The sequence below is a fragment of the Mus caroli genome, unplaced genomic scaffold (genome assembly GCF_978045245.1).
Source record: "Mus caroli unplaced genomic scaffold, Mus_caroli_1 scaffold_11, whole genome shotgun sequence".
Taxonomy (NCBI): Eukaryota; Metazoa; Chordata; class Mammalia; order Rodentia; family Muridae; genus Mus; species Mus caroli.
The window spans coordinates 107,344,222-107,365,563 of record NW_028227266.1 but is presented as its reverse complement, the minus strand read 5'-3'; the positions used below and the strand labels follow the sequence as shown (position 1 = coordinate 107,365,563).

General features: G+C 40.5%; 1 protein-coding gene across 6 annotated transcripts in view; it reads right to left on the bottom strand.

Moving 5' to 3' along the window:
• Positions 1-21,342, bottom strand: part of Qrich1 (glutamine rich 1) — a 43,330-nt gene that overhangs the window by 20,355 nt on the left and 1,633 nt on the right. For 3 of the 6 annotated variants that reach the window (XM_029481291.2, XM_021172613.3, XM_021172612.3), the window contains exons 2-4: positions 20,886-20,945; positions 11,044-11,373; positions 4,174-5,205 (exon numbers count right to left, since the gene is read on the bottom strand). In XM_029481291.2, the coding sequence (XP_029337151.1) occupies positions 4,174-5,205; positions 11,044-11,352 (1,341 nt within the window). In that variant the 5' untranslated portion in view covers positions 11,353-11,373; positions 20,886-20,945. The remainder of the gene's footprint in view (positions 1-4,173; positions 5,206-11,043; positions 11,374-20,885; positions 20,946-21,342) is intronic. The other 3 variants (XM_021172616.3, XM_021172614.3, XM_021172615.3) reach the window with 1 other exon arrangement.

Below are 21,342 nucleotides of genomic sequence, written 5' to 3'. Positions count from 1 at the left end.
CAGTGTACTTATTTACAATAATAAATAAATCTTAAAAAAAAGAACTATCAGGCACACACAGTGTGTGTGAGCAGACATGCATGTAGGCAAGACACCCATAAATATAAAATAAAACTTAAGAACAAAAAGAATGGCTGGGGAGATGACCTAGCACCCACATAAAAATGCCAGGCATGGCCAAGAATGTCTATAACTTCAACTGTGGGCCAGGAAACAGAAAAATTCTAGGAACTCAATGGTGATCATACTAGCCCAAAATAATGAACTTTAGGGTCAGTGAGAGAACCTGTCTCAGGGGAATAAAACTTAAGTGAGTAGAACCACTATTCTTTGTCCTCCTAAGATGTGCACATGGGTATATGTATCCACAGACACACAAATTTTTTGAATATGACTTTGGTCCTAGCACTTCAGGAGGCAGAAGCAGGTAGATCTTTGAGTTCAAGGCTAGCCTGGTCTACAGAATGAAGAGCAACACAAAGAAACCCCATCTTGACATCTCCCCCCCAAAAAAAGAAAAGAAAAAAAAAAAAAAAAAGAGAAAGACAATTTCTTTTGGAAAAATATTCCAAACACCACCACCGCCTGGCGTTAACTTTTCCTTTTGTGTAATGTGTATGCATACCACCAAGCTACATATTCAGCTCTATTATAGTTTGAAAAGAAAGAAATCAAGTTTATTTCCATGGCTGTCTTACACACTCAATCCTTTCTGTGTTCTGTTTGTATTCTATTTTTTTGAGCATGTTTTAAATTTTATTTCACTTTCTGGACAACAGATATAAACACTGTTATGGAAAACACAAATTTGTTTAGAAGCAGTTGTATATCCATCTCAAAAGTTCCAGTTTCTATGGAAGACCTCACAAGCCAAAGTACATAGTCAAGTGCAAAGCAAGAAGAAACTGGCATTCAGTAGAGTGTCCAGGCCTTTTCCATGAGTTCATCTGGGTGGTCCCTGGGAGTGGGTGGTTGGAGTGAGGCTTTCCTTTATTACTGGACCTAGGCCACCATCACCTGAGAGTCTGTACTCTTTCTGTTCTCAAGCTTGGGCCAAGAAATCTCACAGCAACTGATTCCTTTGTGTGGTCTCTCCACAGTGTCCTTCCCACCAATTATCCCCTATGGTTGGCTGCATAATGTGTTAGCTCAAGTTAGTCAGGATGTACAGATGCAGAGGCATGATAATGGAGAACAATTCACTGTGTCTCCATGCTCTCTGCCATCCAAAAAGCTATTTCTCTATATTTATACATGTGTCAGTAAAATATCAAATGTTACTTCTAGTTCTGGTAAATATGTCTGATGTGTGTTTTGTATGAATCTTTTTTTTTTTTTTAACTTTATTTATTTAATTAATTTATTTTTGGCTTTTCAAGACAGGGTTTCTCTGTGTAGCCCTGGCTGTCCTGGAACTCAGAACTTCGCCTGCCTCTGCTTCCCAAGTACTGTGATTAAAGGTGTGCGCCATCACTGCCTGGCTGTATGAGTCTACTTGATGAATGTAGCATAATTTGTTTAACTAGACCAGCCTACTCTACAGAGCAAGTTCTAGGACAGGCAGGGATAAACATGAAAAAACAAAAACAGCCGGGCGTGGTGGCGCACGCCTTTAATCCCAGCACTCAGGAGGCAGAGGCAGGCGGATTTCTGAGTTCGAGGCCAGCCTGGTCTACAAAGTGAGTTCCAGGACAGCCAGGGCTACACAGAGAAACCCTGTCTCGAAAACCCAAAAAAAGAAAAAAAAATAATAAAAAAAAAAACCCAACTGTTTTGAGAAACCAAAATCAAAACAAACCAAAACAAAACTAAGGAGGTAGGAGGGGTCAGTAACACCAGAAGGCAATAGATGGCATGGAACCCAAGTTGTAGACAGTTCTGAACCACCGTGTACGTGCCGAGAAGCAAATCCAGGTCCTCTGGAAAAGCAGCCAGCGCTCTTAACTGCTGAGCCATCTCTGCAGTCCCTTTTCTGTCTGTGTATTTTATATGTACACATGTTAGTAGGTGTTCTTGGAGGCCAAAGAGGGTCCGTTTGTGTATCTGGAGTTGTAAGCCACACAATGAGGGTGCTAAGAATTGAAATGGACTCTGTGGAAGGGCAGCAAGTGTTCTTGATTGCTGAGCTATTTCTCTAACCCTATCTTTAAAGACAGGGTCTCATGTACTGTGCACTGGTCTAGAACTCATATGTAGCTAACACTGACCTTGACCTTAGCCTCCTGCCTCCCTTGTTCTAAGTGCTATGGTTTCAGGTGTGTTCTACCATACCCAGGATCCTTTCTGTGTTTTCTAACATTACTTTCTTCCTTTCTTTTCTTTTTTTTTTTGGTAAGGTTTATTTATTATATGTAAGTACACTGCAGCTGTCTGCCTTCAGACACTCCAGAAGAGGGAGTCAAATCTCATTACAGATGGTTGTGAGCCATCATGTGGTTGCTGGGATTTGAACTCAGGGCAGTCAGTGCTCTTAACCGCTGAGCCATATCTCCAGCCCAAGTTTTCTAACCATCTCAAAAGATAAACAAACAAACAAACAAACAGTCTTAACAACAAAAACCCACAACTGAAGCCAAATACACATCTCACCTCAACTATTTGAGAGGCTGAGGCAAGAGAGCTAGTTACATCCCAATAGAAAAATGGATAAAAGCGGAGTTGGGTTTCTACAGATACTGTTGTAAGAGGCAGAAACAGAGCGGGTGGAAAGCAAAATCAAGACAGGAAGCTTCACTGTGAATATAGCTTACAGACAGGAACTGTCGGTGAAGGCTTTCAGAAACAGCCCTGCTCTCTTCAACTCACTGTAGCTGTGGAATTCAACACTTTCTCACCAGCTCTTCCTGAGGGTCAATCCAACACAAATGTCTTCCCCACAAGCTATTAACATGGTATAAACATGGAAGAAGAAACTGTCTTGTTCTGTTTTAGACAGTCTTGCTATGTGGCCTAGGCTGACCCTGAAGAACCTGTGATCCTACTTTTCTCAAGTTCTGGTATTATGCAGATATGTGCAACAATGGGCCAGTTGCTAATTTTACTTTTGCCATTGTTCCCCACCTTTGTTTTCTGAGACTAAGTATCATTATGTAGCCATGGAAGGCTTGGAACTTGCTAAGAACAAGCTGGCCCTAAACTCACTGATCTACCTGCCTCTACCTCCCAAGTGCAGGCCTTACAGGTACACCCCCCCACATTCAGCACCTTTCAATAGACCCACTAGGAGGTATTCTTACCATTTATTTATACCATATTCAAAGATAAATAAAGGAAAAGAGCTATCTTATAAGCTCTCTACCAAGAATTTACTATTTATGTTGGGCAGTGGTGGTGCATGCCTTTAATCCCAGCACTGGGGAGGCAGTGGCAGGCAGATTTCTGAGTTCAAGGCCAGCCTGGTCTACAGAGTGAGTTCCAGGACAGCCAGGGCTATACAGAGAAACCCTGTCTGGAGAAATCCCCCACCCCCCAAAAGAAAAAAAAACAAAAACCAAATTAATGGTTCTAAATTAATTAATGGTTCAACTACAGCTGTAAATATAAGTATTCCACGAACAGTGTGTAACACACTTTGGGGTCTTCCATTCTTCATAGCATTAACTTCACTTATCATAACAAGATATTACAAAGAAATATTATAGGTATCTATGATGGTTTATATATGCTTAGCCCGAGGAGTGGCACTAATAGGAGGTATGGCCTTGTTTGAGTGGGTGTGTCACTGAGGCTTAAGACCCTCATCCTAGGTGCCTGGAAGTCCGTCTTCTACTAGCTACCCTCAGATGAAGATCAAGAACTCTCAGCTCTGCATGGATGCTGTCATATTCCCATCTTGATGATAATGGACTGAACCTCTGACCCTATAAGCCAGTCCCAACTAAATGTTGTCTTTTATAAGACTTGCCTTGGTCATGGTGTCTGTTCACAGCAGTAAAATCCCAACTAAGACAGCACCCTACCCAAATACTCTCTAAAAACTGGTCATTTTGTTGAATTCCAAGAATGATAACCACCTCCTCATCTACTGCTTCTTTCTCTTCCTTCCCCCATACACTATCATTGTTAAAACAATCATAATGGAATTAAATAATTCAGACACTACAGGTACTTACTAGGTTACACTGGAACTAAAGGAAGCAAAACAAAATACCCTACAGATTAAGTCTTACTTACTGAACAAGTGACCTGCAGCTGCTGCTGCTGCTGTGGTGGTGGTGGTGTCTGTTCTTGTGCAGTTTGCTGTTGTGGCTGCTGCTGTGGGTCCCATATATGTACAGTCTGAGCCGTATTCTGGTATGTGCCTGCTACAGCCTGCACAGCCACTGGAATGTGGATGTTGCCATTCATGAACTGTGCTGGAAAGAGAGAGTTTGCAAGGGTCTGCACTACCTCTTCATGGGAGTTTTTCACTACAGATGTGGTGCCCACCATCTTCTCCTTGTCATCCTCCAGCTTTACAGCTGCCAGGGCTGTAGGTGAGCCACTGACATGAACCGCATTGTAGGCTTCCTGGGGAATGGCAATGTGCGTAATGCTCTGCTGCTGAGGATCCCCGCGGGGCTGGGCAGAATAAACAGGGATGGTCCAAGTTTCTCCTGTAGGGCTAGTTATGGTCCCAGTGGCACTGTACAGGTGGGCACTGTCTACTGTCAGTAAGTCTGGCCTCAAAGACACATAACTCTGTTGCTGGCCTTGTGGAATGGCCAGCACAGTGGCCACTGGCTGCCCTGAGATGGCGTAGGACACGGTGATAGGCATGTCCACTTTGCGTTTCTTCACTGGCTGAAGGACACTGGCTGTGCCAACCCTCCGTTCCCCTTCCCTGGGTGAGCCCTGCTGGGATGGTGGTGGGGAAAGAGCACCCACAGTCTGAATTTGAATTTGCTGGCCCCCAGCAAGAGATTGGCCAGCTACCAACTGAGCCTGGATTTGTTGATGTGGGATATGCTCCTCTGGGATTTCTGCAGCCTGGATCTGTTGGGCCGCCTGGACGTGCTGCACCTGGATCTGAGCTGCTTGCAGCTGCGAGGGGCTGGGGCTCTGCAGAGATGGAGTCTGAATGGAGGGGGCTGTGGACTGTGGTGCTTGGCCCTGGATCTGCACCTGGACCTGGATGGGTTGCTCAGCAGGCTGGTGAACGGTGAACTGTGGGGAAAGTTGCTGAGCTGAGACCTGTTGTGGAGACTGCTGCACCTGCACCTGTACCTGTAGGAACAATATTCATCAGTGAGAAAAAGCAGGTAGCATGAAAATCCAGCTCCCAAAAGAAAACCTTTCAGCAAGACCCCGTGTAACGTCAACAAGGGGAACTGTATCAGTCAATACTTCTGCAGTCATGATGCCTCAAACCAACTTCAGCATCACACTGTGAGATAGATCCATCCCAAAAGTAAGACAAGATGATTAACAGGGTCCAAGAAACAAACATTATGCCAGGCGGTGGTGGCGCACGCTTTTAGTCCCAGCACTTGGGAGGCAGAGGAAGGCGGATTTCTGAGTTCGAGGCCAGCCTGGTCTACAGAGTGAGTTCCAGGACAGCCATGGCTACACAGAGAAACCCTGTCTCAAAAAAACCAAAAAAAAAAAAAAAAAAAGAAACAAACATTACAACTTTGTTTTCTTGGTTCTTTGTACATGAATAAAGTGGTATAAGCACACACTTAAAGTGAGTGTTTTCATTTATTAGGGTTTGAGTGTTGGCTCAGTGTCAAATTATATAAATTAAAATTTTATGTATGGCCTAGAGAGATGGCTCATTGGTTAAAAGTACTACCGGCTGTTCTTACAGAGGACCTGGATTCTAATCCCAACAGCTCCATGGTGACTCACAACTGTTTCAAACTCCAGTTCCAGTGTTCTCCTTGTACTGCCATAGGTACCAGGCACATGCATGGTACACAGACATACATGCAGATAAAACATGTAGAACACATAAAATATGAATGAAGTTTCTAAAAATAAATAAATGGCCAGCAAGATGGCCCAGTGTGAAAAAAGTATTTGCTGCCAAGCCTAAATATTTTTTGATTCTTGGTACATCATTTAAGGACAGGCATGCACATGCACGCAAACAAGAAATTAAAAAAATGTAATAAAAACAGAATTCTGAGCTAGGTGGTAGTGATGTGTGCCTTTAGTCCCAGCACTCCAGAAGCAAAGACAGGTGGATCTCTGAGTTTAAGGACAGCCTAGTTTACAACAATCAAGACAAAACAGAGAAACCCTGTCTGGAAAACTAACCAACCAACCAAACAAACAAACAAAAAACCCAAAACAAAACAAAAATAGAATTCTCTATGGTAAAAACTGGGTATAATTTTTTAGGAACACTTGGAAAAAAATTGTTCTTCACCTACGTATTAAGAGTTGGTATGAGCTGGGCGGTGGTGGCGCACACCTTCAAACCCAGCACTTGGGAGGCAGAGGCAGGCGGATTTCTGAGTTCAAGGCCAGCTTGGTCTACAGAGTGAGTTCCAGAACAGCCAGGGCTATACAGAGAAACTCTGTCTCAAAAAAACAAGAGTTGGTATTAGGCATGGTGGGGCAGATCTTTTATCACAACACACAGTGAGTGCTAGCATAAATGTAGCTAAATAGTATTTTCCCAGCACATGCAATACATCAGGTTCAACTCTAACCCCTTCACAAAAGGAAAAAAGGGGATGCATAAGTGCAAATATTTTCAGAATATGATCCACTTGCTATTTTAGCTTCAGAAATTATACATTCAAAGTTTTCTTTTTGCTTCTCTGTAGTATGTTTTCCTCTTCTCGCACCCAGTGTGTACTCAGTGGTAAGAGGAATCCAGGTCAAGCCCTCTAACACTTGTGTTCCACACATAATCCTGTGTGCATACATGTGTTTTGTTTTAGGCAGGGTCTAACTACATAGCACTGGCTGTTCTGTAACTCACTAATGTAAACCAGGCTGGTCTTGAACTCTCAAGAGATCTACCTGCCTTTGTCTCCTGAACGCTTGGATCAAAGGCATGCACCACCACAACAGGCCTTATTTTTTTATAGTCACTTCAAACACATTAATTCTTTAGACACATTGAAAATCCTAATGGTGGCCAGTGTGATGGCTCAATAGATAAAAGGCATTTGTTGCATAAGCCTGGAACAAGGTGAATGGCCAGGAATGGCTCCACAAAGCTGCCCTCTGACCTCCATATGTGCTCCCACACGTAATAAATAAAATCAATAAATAAAGTCCTATTTTTGACAATGGGTGGGTGGGTGGTGGTAGCACATACCTTTAATCCCAGAGCTAATGAGGCAGAGGCAGATGGATCTCTGAGGTCCAGGCCAGCCTGGTCTACATAGTTGAGTTCCAGGATAGCCAAAGCTACACAGAGAAACCCTGTCTTGAAAAACAAAAACAAAACAAAAAGATCATTCACACCAAAGAGTAGAAACTAGCATATATATAATAACTATTAAACTATTAGCCAATGCAAAAGTCTGATGTACTTTAGAAATAAAACTAAATGTTTTTGAGTAATTAAATATATACAACTTTAACTTGAAAGATTATTATGAGTGTACAATGTGGAGAAGGGAGGCCATAAATGCCTCGGCACACACCTTCCAGCAGTAGGCCACCAGTCCCCAAAGTTGTACTTGGCAAGGTTCATAATCCTAGCTGCTCAGGAACCTGAAATAAGCAGATCCATCTATAGAAGGCGTTCAAGGCCAGCTCAGGCAACTTAGTGACAGTTAATCTCCAAAGGTAAACTGGAAGGTCAGGGATAGAGTTCAGCAGGGTAGCTTTCCTAGCATGCTCCAGCCCTACTTCCAATGTACAGCAGAAGAGAAAAGAGTTAGAGCCTTAGCTGTTAATATTTTCTTTTTTTTTGGTTTGGTTTTTGTTTTTACACCCCCTGAAGACGAGGTCTATGTCTCAAAAAAATTCCCATAACTATATTCAACTTACAATTTCCTTTTGGTTATCTTTTTTTCTTTTTTTGGTTTTTCGAGACAGGGTTTCTCTGTATAGCCCTGGCTGTCTTGGAACTCACTCTGTAGACCAGGCTGGCCTCGAACTCAGAAACCCGCCTGCCTCTGCTAGGATTAAAGGCATGGGCCACCACCACCCGGCTCCTTTTGGTTATTACCAATGTCATGTAACAGCTATTCTTACTTTATTAGAGGGGCAGGTGAGATGAGTCAGTGGGTAAGATATTTCTTGTGCAAGCATAAAGACCTGAGTTTAGAATTACAGCATCAGCCGGGTGTGGTGGCGCACGCCTTTAATCCCAGCACTCGGGAGGCAGAGGCAGGCGGATTTCTGAGTTCGAGGCCAGCCTGGTCTACAAAGTGAGTGCCAGGACAGCCAGGACTACACAGAGAAACCCTGTCTCGAAAAACCAAAAAGAAAAAAAAAAAAAAAAAAAAGAAATAGAATTACAGCATCTACATGAAAAGTATGATATCCAGGTAATTCTAAACAGAGGATTCCAGAGTCTCACTAGCCAGCTACTCTAGTCACTCAGTGAGCCCCAGATTCAGTGAGAGAGAATGTCACTAGGAGGAAGAGAAAAACAAAGATGTGGGAAATAAGCAAACATCAACCTCTGACCTCTAAAGATGCACACACAAACATCTCATGCACATAAGTTGTTTTGAATAATATACTTAACCTAGACAAGATTTAAAGAAAGAATACAAGGAAAATATGTGTTGGTTTACAATGCCATTTTAATATGAGCTTGCAGGGGATCCTAAAATGAATTCCTCAAAACTCAAGGGATGATGGTTGCTTTAGAATCCCTAACAGCTCTTGAGGAATGAATGTATGCTTTAAAATGCTTGTTCAGTACCCAATCTTTGTCTATCTATAGAGGATCATTCTAAGTAACCTTTAGATCTCAGCTTGGTAAATCCAGAGAACTTTTCCATCCTCCCAACAATTCTCTTGTTACCTTATTCTGTATCTGTACTTTATTTTTATCAATTTTTCAGAATTCATGGTTTTGACCAAGATGGACCCAGAACTCACAGTTCTAGAATTACAGGCATGTGCTATCATGGTCAGAAGACTCAGTGGCTTGCTTCTCTTTTCTTTCAGACAGGATCTTACTTTGTAGTGTCAGCATTCGGAGTATAAATTACACTTGAGTTACTCTTGGTTAAATTTATAGAGGTTTAAAACCATGTTTGTTATTGCATGTGTTTTTAATGTAATATATGGGTGCACATGTGTCACAGTGTATGTGCAGAGAAGTCAGAGGACAATTTTGGGGAATCCATTCTCTTCTTTCATCTATGGGTTCTAGCATTGGAACTCAAGTCACTATTTCTGCTACAGGCACTGTACCTGCTGAGCTGAGCCACTTCACCAACCACATTTAGTGGGGTTTGATCTTCTTCTTCTCCCCCGTTATTGTGAGGAATTTTCTTACTCTCTATGATCACTAATGAGGGAAATGCAGTTGGGCATGGTACTCACCTGTAATCCCAGGAACTAAGGAAGCTGAAACAAGAGTATGTTTTGACTTTGAAGGTAATCAGGACAACATGGAATACAGTATATAAAATCCTGCCTCAAAATAAAAAAATAAGGGCTGGCGAGATGGCTCAGAGGGGCACTGACTGCTCTTCCAAAAGTTCTGAGTTCAAATCCCAGCAATCGGCTCACAACCAGCCGTAAAGAGATCTGGCACGTCTGAAGACAGCTACTGTGTACTTATGTATAATAATAATAATAATAATAATAATAAAATCATTGAGCCGGAGTGAGCAAGGACTGAGGGAGCAGAGTTGGAGCAAGAGGAAGTCCTAAAATTCAATTCCCAACAACCAGATGAAGGCTCACAACCATCTGTACAGCTACAGAGTACTCATATATATAAGATAAATAAATTAAAAATAAGAAATAAAATAAAAAAATATAAAGAATGGAAAAAAATATGTTCTCAGGAACCTATTTTATGAATTACATTTCTACTTCTTTTATAATCATGAGCTTTTTGTTTTTGTGTTGTTTTTTGGTTTTTGGGGTTTTTTTTTTTGGTTTTTTCGAGACAGGGTTTCTCTGTATACTGCCTGTCCTGGAACTCGCTCTGTAGACCAGGCTGGCCTTGAACTCAGAAATCCTCCTGCCTCTGCCTCCCAAGTGCTGGGATTAAAGGCGTGCGCCACCACGCCCAGCTCGTGAATTATCTTGATTATCACAAAACTTCAAAGAAGTCTGTCACACCCAAAATCTCAACCTTTTGAACCTTAGTAAAGAGAAACTTCTAAGAAACTAGAGACACTTTTTTGTCCATTATCTCATTTGGTCTCACTTAATTGGTATTTTTATCATTTCTGACTGATAAAAAAGTTAGAATCATGTTATTAACTAAGAAATCAAATAAAACTTAAATCTAACCTCTGGGTTCAGAGCCCAGATTCCCACACTATCTTCCTTGTAACTACAGAGTCAACCTTCTAGCAAAGACACATTTCTGCTTTCCCATTATGTTTCACATCCTTCCTATTATATGGTGTAAAAAGCATCCAAAGTAAAACTCAATCCTAATATAGTGCCAAGAAAACTACTGACTGACGTAAAGAATAAGCTTAATGTCTGCCTGAGTCAGCATTATTGTGAACTTATTAGGTAGGAAAATGACAACCTAGAATTCTATAGATAATCAGAGAATTGAGATATATAAACTAAATGAATACATCAGATGTTAATTTTAAAGAAAGTTCTAAATTCCACACTTTCCACAATGAGTCGAAAGGAGATATCCTGCCCTTTCTGCTAAGACTGCTGCACAAAGATAAAGTCTCAGTCACTTGAAGCTCTCACATTCAAATGCAGTGCTGGCCTCTACTTTTCTGTACTATTCAAGCTCTCTAAAGCAAATCTGTGGTCTTTACAGTTTACAGTGGCTAAAGATATTATCAGTCCATATTAAATATGAAAGATTCCACACTACAATAAAATAACTTCCAGCATTTCTAACATCTGTATAGGTGTGTTGTAGCTATCCTAAACTGTGAGAGAAGATAAAAGTTTATTAACAGGCTCCAACTAAATATTTCCTCTTACCTGAACCTGCTGTGGCTGCTGAACCTGGATCTGCTGCTCTTGCTGAGTTTGTGGTTGAACACTGGTTGTGACTGGACAAGCAAGTTCAAGCAAAGACCCAGCCACTTCAGTGCTGTCTGTATAAATGCAGTTCCCACCCTGCTGGTACACCATGGTGGTGGTGGCAGTCTGCTGGAACTCCTGAAGAGCTTCTGGTCCCTTAGAAGCCAGTGAGTCCAGAAATTCCTTCATCCTGTGTTGCGGGACAGACCTCGCCTTTACTCGGATGTACTCTTCAAATGAGATGGTGTTCTCTAGAGAATTATTCATATTGCAGAGTCCTTAGGGTTCCTAAAATTAAAATGGATAGTCAACACTCTGCTGTTAGCATATTGTTTTTATATTTTTTACATTACTTATTGGGGTATAGGCATGCACATGCCAAGGCATGCGTGTAGAAGTCAGAGGACAACCCACTTTAAGTTGGTTTTCTCTTTCCACCATGTAGTTCTCAAGGATCAAAATCAAATCATCAAGCTTGGCAATAGGTGGCTTTACCTACTGAGCCACCTTACCAATCCTACTGTTTGTATATCTTGAAATCACGAAATACACAGACACAATTACTCTGGCAATGAGAATGAAATACTGTGTGTATTATATATACTATAACATTATATATATATATGTGTGTGTGTGTGTGTGTGTGTGTGTGTATACACACACACACACACAAACACAAAATATGTAAGTTTTATATTAAACCTTCCCTTTCTCCCCAAAATAAGTTGTGGGTTTTTTTTCTCTTTTAAATAAGGTTATTACTGTGAATCCTTGGATGGCCTGCAACTTGCTATGTTGACAAGCTGGCCTCAACTCCACAGAGATTCACCTGCATCTGCCTTGAGAGTTGTGCCCTTCTCTGTGAGGTATTTTTGTTTTTAATGTTCTGTGTGTGTACAAGATAATACAGAGCGCACATGCCATGACAAATGTACAGAGGCAGAAGACAACTTTTACAGTTTGTTCTCTCCTACCACATTTACCCGGGTTCCAGGGTTGAAACTCATAGGCTTATAGAAGTGCCTCTCATCTGCTGTTAACACTTTACCAGCCCTTGTGCCCAGTCTGTGCTAGATTTCCATGTAGCCCAGGCTGGCTTAGAACCTAAGGAAATTCTCCTGAGTGCTGGGATTACAGATGCAAGCCAGAATAATATGCTCATCATCTTTCAATATTTTGTTTGTTTGATTTTCCTAGACAGGGAACAGCACTTTGTAACAGCCCTGGCTATCCAGGAACTCACTGTGTAGATCAGGCTGGTCTTGAACTCATAGAGATCCACCTGCCTTTGCCTCCTGAGTGCTGGGATTAAAGGCATGTGCCAACACTGCATGGGCCTTCAACATTTCTTAAACCAAACTATCATACTTAAACAAAAATCAAGCACATTCAAGTACTGGATAGAATAGGCTGGAATTATATTTTCCATCCAGCACCAGGCCAATTTCATCCTCTCTATGGAGTCAAGCATTAGACAGTAATGTGGCATGCAAAACCACTCCCATGCCTGCTTGTACACACCCTTCTTCAAAGGACTTAAGAGGCAGCTGCAGGTGGAAATCTAAAGATTTGAGACCAACCTGGTCTACAGGGCAAATTACAGGCCAGTCAGAGTGAGACCCTAACTCCAAATAAATAACAACTGTCCTCCTAATACCACAGAAAAGAATACCAAACAAGGGGAGGGAGATATGAGCAGATTCCTACTTACTGACATGTTTTTGTTTGGTTGGTTTTTTTGAAACAGGGTTCTTACTATGTAACTTTGTCTGGTCACCTGGCCCTTACTGACATTTTATTTCCACTACTAAGTGCTACTACAGTAAAGTTATTTATGTATACCATCTAGCAAGACCCAAGAGACAGGGAGCATATTCTTTACCTCCTATCAGAAACACCAAAAATCTCCTGACTTAGTGGTGCACTCCTTGTTCCTTAAACACATGTAATCCCACCCAGTACTTGGCAGGCTGAAGCAAGAGAATCTCAAGTCAGAAACCAGTGAGAACTACATGCTACATATACAAATCACTAAAAAAAGAGCAATAGGTCATTTTTAAAAGGCAAAGATGAAAAAAGGAAAAGCAACAATCTCATTCATTTTCCATACACTGCTCGAATTCTTTTGCAGCCTGGCTAAAGCATAGTCTCTAGAACCATACTGCTTGGTTTCAGATTGCACTGTGTCTACTTTAAGCAAACTAATTAACTTCAATATTTCTCCTTCTATTCAACAGGGATAAAATAGCACTTACCTCAGCAAAACATGAGAGAATATGTGTGCTTACAGTGCTTGAAAAAATACGTGAGAAAAACAAAGTACCATGTAATACTGACTAATTTTATTATTAATTTAATTTAAAATAACTAGAAATTGGGCTGGAAAGACGGCTCAGTAGGTTAAGAACCCTGGCTGCTCTTACAGAGAACTGGGGTTTAATTCCCAGTACCCAAACGGCAGCTCACAAGCTACTGTAACTCCAATTTCAGGAATCTGACAACCTCTTCTGGCCTTTGCAGCACAAGGCTTGCATGTGGGACCCAAAGGCATGGGTACAAAACACCAATATCCACATAAATAAAAATAAACAAATCTAAAATTAAAGGAATTGAACAGTTCTTTAAATAACAAAGTCACTACCAAAATCCAGAAATCAATTTTGCACTTTTTTTTTCTTTTTCTTTTTTTTTTTTTTTTTTTGGTTTTTCGAGACAGGGTTTCTCTTTATAGCTCTGGCTGTCCTGGAGCTCACTTTGTAGACCAGGCTGGCCTCGAACTCAGAAATCCGCCTGCCTCTGCCTCCCGAGTGCTGGGATTAAAGGCGTGCGCCACCACGCCCGGCTTTTACTTTTTTTTTTTTTCTTATCAAGTATCTATGACAAAAAATGATCTGGACCCACGCAGGGCCACAATCCAGTAATTCCTCATGAAGCCTAATCAGGACAATATGAGTTTAAGGCCAGGTTGGACTACATCCTTTTATCTTGCTTCAAAAAACAAAAATAAGAGCTGGGGATATAGCTCAGTTGGTAGAGTACTTGCTTGCCTAGCACACACAAAGCCCTGGGTTTTTCCCCCAATACTACACCAAATGGCAAGATGTTGCAGATCTGAAACTTCAGCCCTTATGAAGTCCAGAGAACTAGAATTTCAAGGTCATCTGTAAAACCAATGAAAGCAATTGATAGACTTCCAAAACAAAAGGGCCAACAAGATAGCTCAAGGGTAAAGATGCCTACATTCATGACTGTGGCCTGAGTTCAATTCCCATGACATATATGATGGAAGAAAGGAACCAACTCCCACAAGTTGTCCCCTGACCTCCAAACACATGTCCTGGCATGCAGTCACACACGAAATAAATAAATAAATAATAAATATAAAAAAGTTTAGAAACACACCACCAACAAAAGCACAGTGACCTATAGATACTAAGCTGTCTGTCATCACTGTCTTTGCACCACCCTTTTAGGCAGCACTAACTCAAAAACAAAAGCAATCCCAAGTGATAAGAGTAACAAACCAAGGGAAGCCTCTTGCCAAAGAGGGCCCTCAGCTGACCTCAGATGTCTGGAAACGAGATTTGTTCCTCTGCGCCATCGGGCAAGAAACAACGCATCTCTCAATACTCAGATGCTCTGCTCCACATCACACGTGCGGGGAACCATCTACTTCCTTCCATCTGACTAAAACTCCTGGCAGGCATAACTGCATCCCATTCATCTCTAAATAACTCATACATGGAAGGCACTTCTTACAGACTTCTAACAAGAATTAAGAATTAGGATTCTTTCTTCCAGGGCTGGATGGAGAGGTAGCTTAGTGGTTTAGATCATTTGCTGCTCTTCTAAGAGTAAAATCCTAGGACCCATGAGAGGTAGTTTACAACTCCAGCTTCAGGGAACTCAATCCCTTCTTCTAGTCCCTGTGACACTGGCAGACACACACTTTAAAAAAATAAAACAAAAAAATTTTTTCAAGACAAGGTCTATAGTCCTGGCTGTCTTGGAACATGCTCTGTGGACTAGGCTGGCATTGAACTCAAGAGATCCCAAGTGCTGGGATTAAAGATGTGTGCCAGCCGGGTGTGGTGGCCCATGCCTTTAATCCTAGCACTCAGAAAGCAGAGGCAGGCGAATTTCTGAGTTCGAGGCCAGCCTGGTCTACAAAGTGAGTCCAGGACAGCCAGGGCTATGCAGTGAAACCCTGTCTCAAAAAAAACAAAAACAAAAACAAAAAAACAACAAAAAAAGTGTGCCAATGCACCACCTAGCATAAGAATAAAACTTTGGGCTGGAGAGATGGCTCAGAGGTTAAGAGCACTAGCTGATCTTAACTAACATTAGGTTCCTAGCAACCACCTGGTAGGTTACAGCCCTCTGTAATGAGTTCTGATACCCTCTTCTGGTAATGCAGGTGTACAAGCAAATAGAACACTCACATGTAAAATAAATATACAAATATTTAAAAAAAAAAAAAAAAAAAAAAAGCCAGGAGTGGTGGCACACACCTTTAATGCCAGCACTTGGGAGGCAGAGGCAGGAGAGGCAGATGAATTTCTTAGTTGGAGGCCAGCCTGGTCTACAGAGTGAGTTCCAGGACAGCCAGGGCTACACAGAGAAACCCTGTCTGGAAAAAAAAAAAAAAGATTCTTCCTATTACATCTGTAACTCAAGAAAAACAAGGGTACTACTTTTCTCAAATAGTATATTTCTTGGGAAGAATAAAATTACCTATCCAGGGCCAACAAGTGAAACCAAAGAAAACCAAATAGTCTTCTGGCTATTAATTGACTGACATTTTTAACATTTCTGTGGAACAATATGTAAGTATAGTATACTAATTATACTTGGGTGCTTTCTTTCAAACAGAATGATCCAATGACAACTCTTAAAAATAATGCACATATTGTGCACATAAGCATAGTAACAATGGGACAGAGGACTTGTGATCAATTTCTCACACTAGTGTCGGGTGCTGGAACCAACTTAACTCCAGTTCCAGGGGAACCAATGGCGCCTTCTGCTTTCTGTGGGCACCTGTGTAGACATGTAGACATACAGAAACAGAAAAAAATCCTTTTTTAGATAGAGTCTCACTATGTAGCCTTGGCTTGCACGGAACTCACTATGTAGAGCAAGCTGGAGATCCATCTGTCTGTCTTCCCTGTGATGGGATTAAAGGCATAAATCACCATGCTTGGCCATTGATTTAAAAAGAAAAACAACAACAACACAACAGATCTTTTCCTACAGAAACACAGTATTTCCACACAACACAATAGATATGCCTTTATCCTATAGAAACTCATTGTTTCCAGGCCACAGCAAACTTCAAAATCACCCCTCACACTACAATATCCCAATAAACAAAAGTTCATCAAGCTAGCTTCAACCTGACACACAAATGCTGTTTTGGAGGAAAAAAAGTTAAAAAAAAAAAAATATATATATATATAGCACTTTCCCAAGAGTTCATCTGACACACACACATTTTTTTTTTTTAAAAACATACTGTCACCTACTGTGGAATTCTGGCCGGCTGGGAATCAAATCCAAGGCCCTACACATGGACCTAGCTCCTAAGTGTATTTTAAAGAAATATTCTGAGCCAAGCTTAATGGCGCCCACCTTTAATCTCAGCACTCAAGAGGTAGAAACTTGGGGATCTCTGTGAGCTCAAGGCCAGCCTGGTCTACAGAGTGAGTTCCAGGATAGCCAAGGCTACACAAGAGAAACCCTGTCTTGAAAAAAAAAAAGGAAAAAAAATTTCATGACACAGAAACATACATTAGATGTGTTTTTAAAAAAGTAACTCATGGGCTGAGGGCAGGGGAAAAAAGAAAAAAAAAGGAAAAAAAAAAGTAACTCATATAATTTTATTTTATATGTCCCAGTATTATTAGCTGTATTTTAGGACAAAAAAAAATCAGAACAGTAATAATTAGATGATAAATTTCTCTGTGTAATGCTCTGCTGTATTTTCCATAAATTACATTGACAGATACTTAACAAGTCATCCTTTTCTATTTTTACAGTTATATTAGAACAGTAGGACATACAATTCTTTTGTAATATGCTTTTCCCTAAAAAAAATTTCAAGTCCCCAAAATTTACATAATAATGGTGTTAGATTCTTTAAGATGCTGTTCACAGTTCACAAGACACAAAGGCTCAGCCTTCATAATAAACTACCCTCTACAACATTTAGAGACAATAGACTCCTAATTAGTGCCTCATAGTCTAAGCCAAAGACCAGGTGAGAAGCAATAAAGAAATTAATTAAGACTTCTAAAATCTTGGAGCTGTGGGAATACGCTGAGTACCCCCAGTACCTGGAAGTCAGATGAAATTAACAACAGGAAACAAGAAAGCACAGTAGAGTTCATAGTGGGTAGAGAGCCCTTAAACAAGCATTTGCTTCTCAAGACCTCAAGTACAGTTGCTTTGCAGTACAATGTAAAGACAACCCAGCTCCAATCAACACAGATCCACAGCACTCTCAATCAGGCTTGGTTGCAGCTAGAACTATTACTAACACAATGCCTGACAGGAGTTAACTATGAAAGCGATTATGTTGTGACCAGAGCACAAAGGGACTCATGGAAAAAATTACTCAAAAAACACTTCCAAGGGCACTTTCACTAATTTCTTTCTTTTTCCCTTGTTTAGGTATTAAGAGATGACTCTAGTACTCACCGTCTAGAGTCATTCATTTCTGCCTGCTGTTGTTTGACTCATCAAGCAGAGCAGTTAAAGAGGGGAAAACGCATGCCAAGTTCACTTTGTGGCTAACTGCAATCAGTTAAGACCACTTACTACTTTTGGGCTAGCCAAACTTAGAAGTTTTTAAACTTCTAAGAGAATATAACTTGAGTTGCCTCAGTCTTGCCTCTTTGAGCCTCAAACCTCTTACAAAGTAAGGTGTTACTGCCAAAGAAGCAGAGTGTAAAACCCAGTTCTGTTCTTACAAATGCTAACCTACTATAAAGTTTGTCAAAGGAACTCTCCTGGGCCACTCACCCACCCCATGCCTTTACTGAGAAGTCCCAGATTTAAGGGCATTTTCATCATGGTTCTATTTTTAAACAAAACACACTTTCAACTAAGAATTTAAAAATCACTGGGCAGTGGTGGTGCATGCCTTTAATCCCAGCACTTGGGAGGCAGAGGCAGGTTGATTTCTGAGTTCGAGGCCAGCCTGGTCTACAGAGTGAGTTCCAGGACAGCCAGGGCTACACAGAGAAACCCTGTCTCAAGAATACAAAGAAACCCTGTCTCAAAAAAAAAAAACAAAAACAAACAAACAAAAAAAAAACAAAAGAAAAAAGAATTTAAAAATCAATGGCTGGAGACATGGCTCAACAGTTAAAGAGTACTGACTGCTCTTCCGGAGGTCCTGAGTTCAATTCCCAGCAACCACATGGTGACTCACAACCACCCATAAAGAAATCCAATGCCCTCTTCTGGTGTGTCTGAAGACATCGACAGTGTACTCACATACATAAAATAAATAAGTAAATCTTTGTAAAAAAAAATCAAATACTTAGTACAACCACTTACATTGGCTTGTGAAATTGAAAACATCCCTTCCATAAAACCAAGATCCCTAACCTTAAATGTATATATCACCCAAATGTATGCAAATTTTCACAGCACTGGAAAAATATAAATAATATAAATAATATTACAATATAAATATAGTTTTCATCTATAAACTAGAAAAAATGTAGTAGTTTACCAATGTGGGATAGAAATATTATGAACTATCAACACGGGAATACAGAAATGGACAATAACTACCAAAGCTGCACACACAAAAAGCAATGACAAAAGCAAAAGACAGTAACAAACTAAACTCGGAAAGCAGAGGTAGGTGGTAGGAGTTCAAGGCCAGCTTGGTCTACAAGGTGTGTTCCAGAAAAGCCAGACGATAAGATACTATCTTGGAAAACAACAATAATCATAATGTGTATTTACATGGAATTCAAAACAAAAGCTATGTTAGAGATACAAAGAAGGTTAACTATAAAGACAAGATTACCAAGGTGAAGAGATGGTTTATCAGTAGTTAAGCACACTGGCTGCTCTTCCAGAGGCCCTGAGTTTGATTCCTGCACCCAAATAAGAGCTCACAACTGGCTCTAACTCAAGTCCCAAGGAATCCAACACCCTAATCTCTTCTGGTTCTAAGGACAACGCACAAAATGGTGCATAGACATATATGCAGGTAGAACACCCATACACATGAGAGGAACAGAGAGAGAGAGAGAGAGAGAGAGAGAGAGAGAGAGAGAGAGAGAGAGAGAGAGAGAGAGAATGAATGAATGAATATGAATGGGATTGAGATTATTCAAATCAGAAGAATAGTTTGTCTCCAACAACTGAAACACTAGGAGGGATGGGGATGATGGCACTCTATTTCTTAGAGGCAGTTATACTAATCCGATCTGTAAACAGGAGTATTTCACAGCTTTGAGGGAGGGAGTTGTAAGTGTGCTTGTCTAGCGTATACAAACTCCAGGGTTTCATCTCCAACCCACAGAGAATGGGCCTGGTGACAGAACACCTATAATCCCAACACCTGCAAGCTAGACACAAGAGGATCAAAAGTTCCAAGATCACGTTCTACAGCAACAAAACAATCCAGAATTTCTAAAATGCTGTCTCAAAGAGAAAAAGCAGCAGCTTTCTAACACATCTCATCAACCTAGAATTAAGCCTTAGTGAGTGCAAAGAACCATTTCTTCCCCCCTTTGAAGAAAGCAAAAATTTACAACTTTTTCTTCATGCAACCACATCAGTTTAAAGACAAATCACAACCCAGAGCCAGAGTAGTTTAGTGGTAAATTGCATGCTTCGCATGTGCAAGACACTTACGTTCAATCCTCTGCACCAAACAACAAACAAACAAACCTGATAAAAACAGAAATCACAATACACCGTTATAGGGAAAACAGTGAGGCTAGGGGGGAACTCACACCTGGAACCAAACGCAAGAGTGCAAAGGAAAGAACAGGTGTTCACATAACACCTCAGTCTGAGGCCAACTCAGAAATATTCACAGAAAAAGCATGGCCATTTAAAAAGCACAGAGGTAAGAACTAGGCACACCAGCACAAACCACTACTGATTGAAAGCATGCAGGCTTAGAGAAAGACAGCCTGATTTTGAAGCTGCTATAAAAAAGAACAGCCACACCCAAAGTCCCTAACTGGGTTTTGACTGTGTTGTTTTTGTTTTTTCAGGTAACTCAAATTCACAACAAAATTCAACCATTCCTCAAGTCTTTGAGACATCAATATAAGCTTTTGTAAGATGATGTGAACTGTTTAAGCTCTTGGAGAAATATAAAACCTTATCCCAGAAAACTAGAAGTTACCTACCAGGTAAATACTAGTTGATGGAAACATTGGTTTAAAAAAGAGAAAAAAGAAAGAAAAAAAAAAAGTAAACTAGAATAAGCAAGCTTAAATGGTATAAAAAGTTCACAAACACATCCTCAACAAACCTGACAGGTTTTTTTGTTGTATTCTGTTTGTTTTGGAAAACCATTTAGGTTCTTAGCTGATGCTTTGCAATGTTAATCATGAATGTTCCACTGACTTTGATTTTAGGGACTGTTGTCCAATGAACAAACTAATACCGTTTCCCTCATCAGCAGTTTTCTAGTAGGTAGCACCTTCTAGCAGACAACACCAAGAAAGAATGACAAGATTTGTAAAGTTTCAGTATTACCAAGGGGTTGGGGGTAACGGACTGCACACATACTTCCAGCGTATGAATGATTTTTAACTCACCAGTCACCATGTTGCATGTATGTCTGCTGCTTGTCCTGAGTTCTTAAGACTTCTAACATTCTGAAGAAGATAGAACAAAGAAGTTCCTTCCATCCTCAGCCTCTTTTTAAGTTTTAACTTTGTTCTTAAAAAAATACAGTATATTAAAAAAAGTCATTACTATCAAATTTGATTGCTACTAAAAGGAATAAAAATCCTTTTAGCTTGCTTTTCCTCAACCTTAATGTAACAAAACTGTAAAAATAAACTAGCAGATGTTTTGTCTTAGGAAAAAAAAGAGCTGTGTATTTCTCCATCACAAACCTAGAATTTCCTAGATAGAAGATCACAGCACTGAAACAAAATGTGGAAAGAAAAAAAAAAAGCTGAGAAGGACTTCAGTTACATAGTTTTTATAGTGACACAGGCAGATTTTAGAAATTTCTGCTGGATATTTTAGAAATTACAAAGAAAAAAA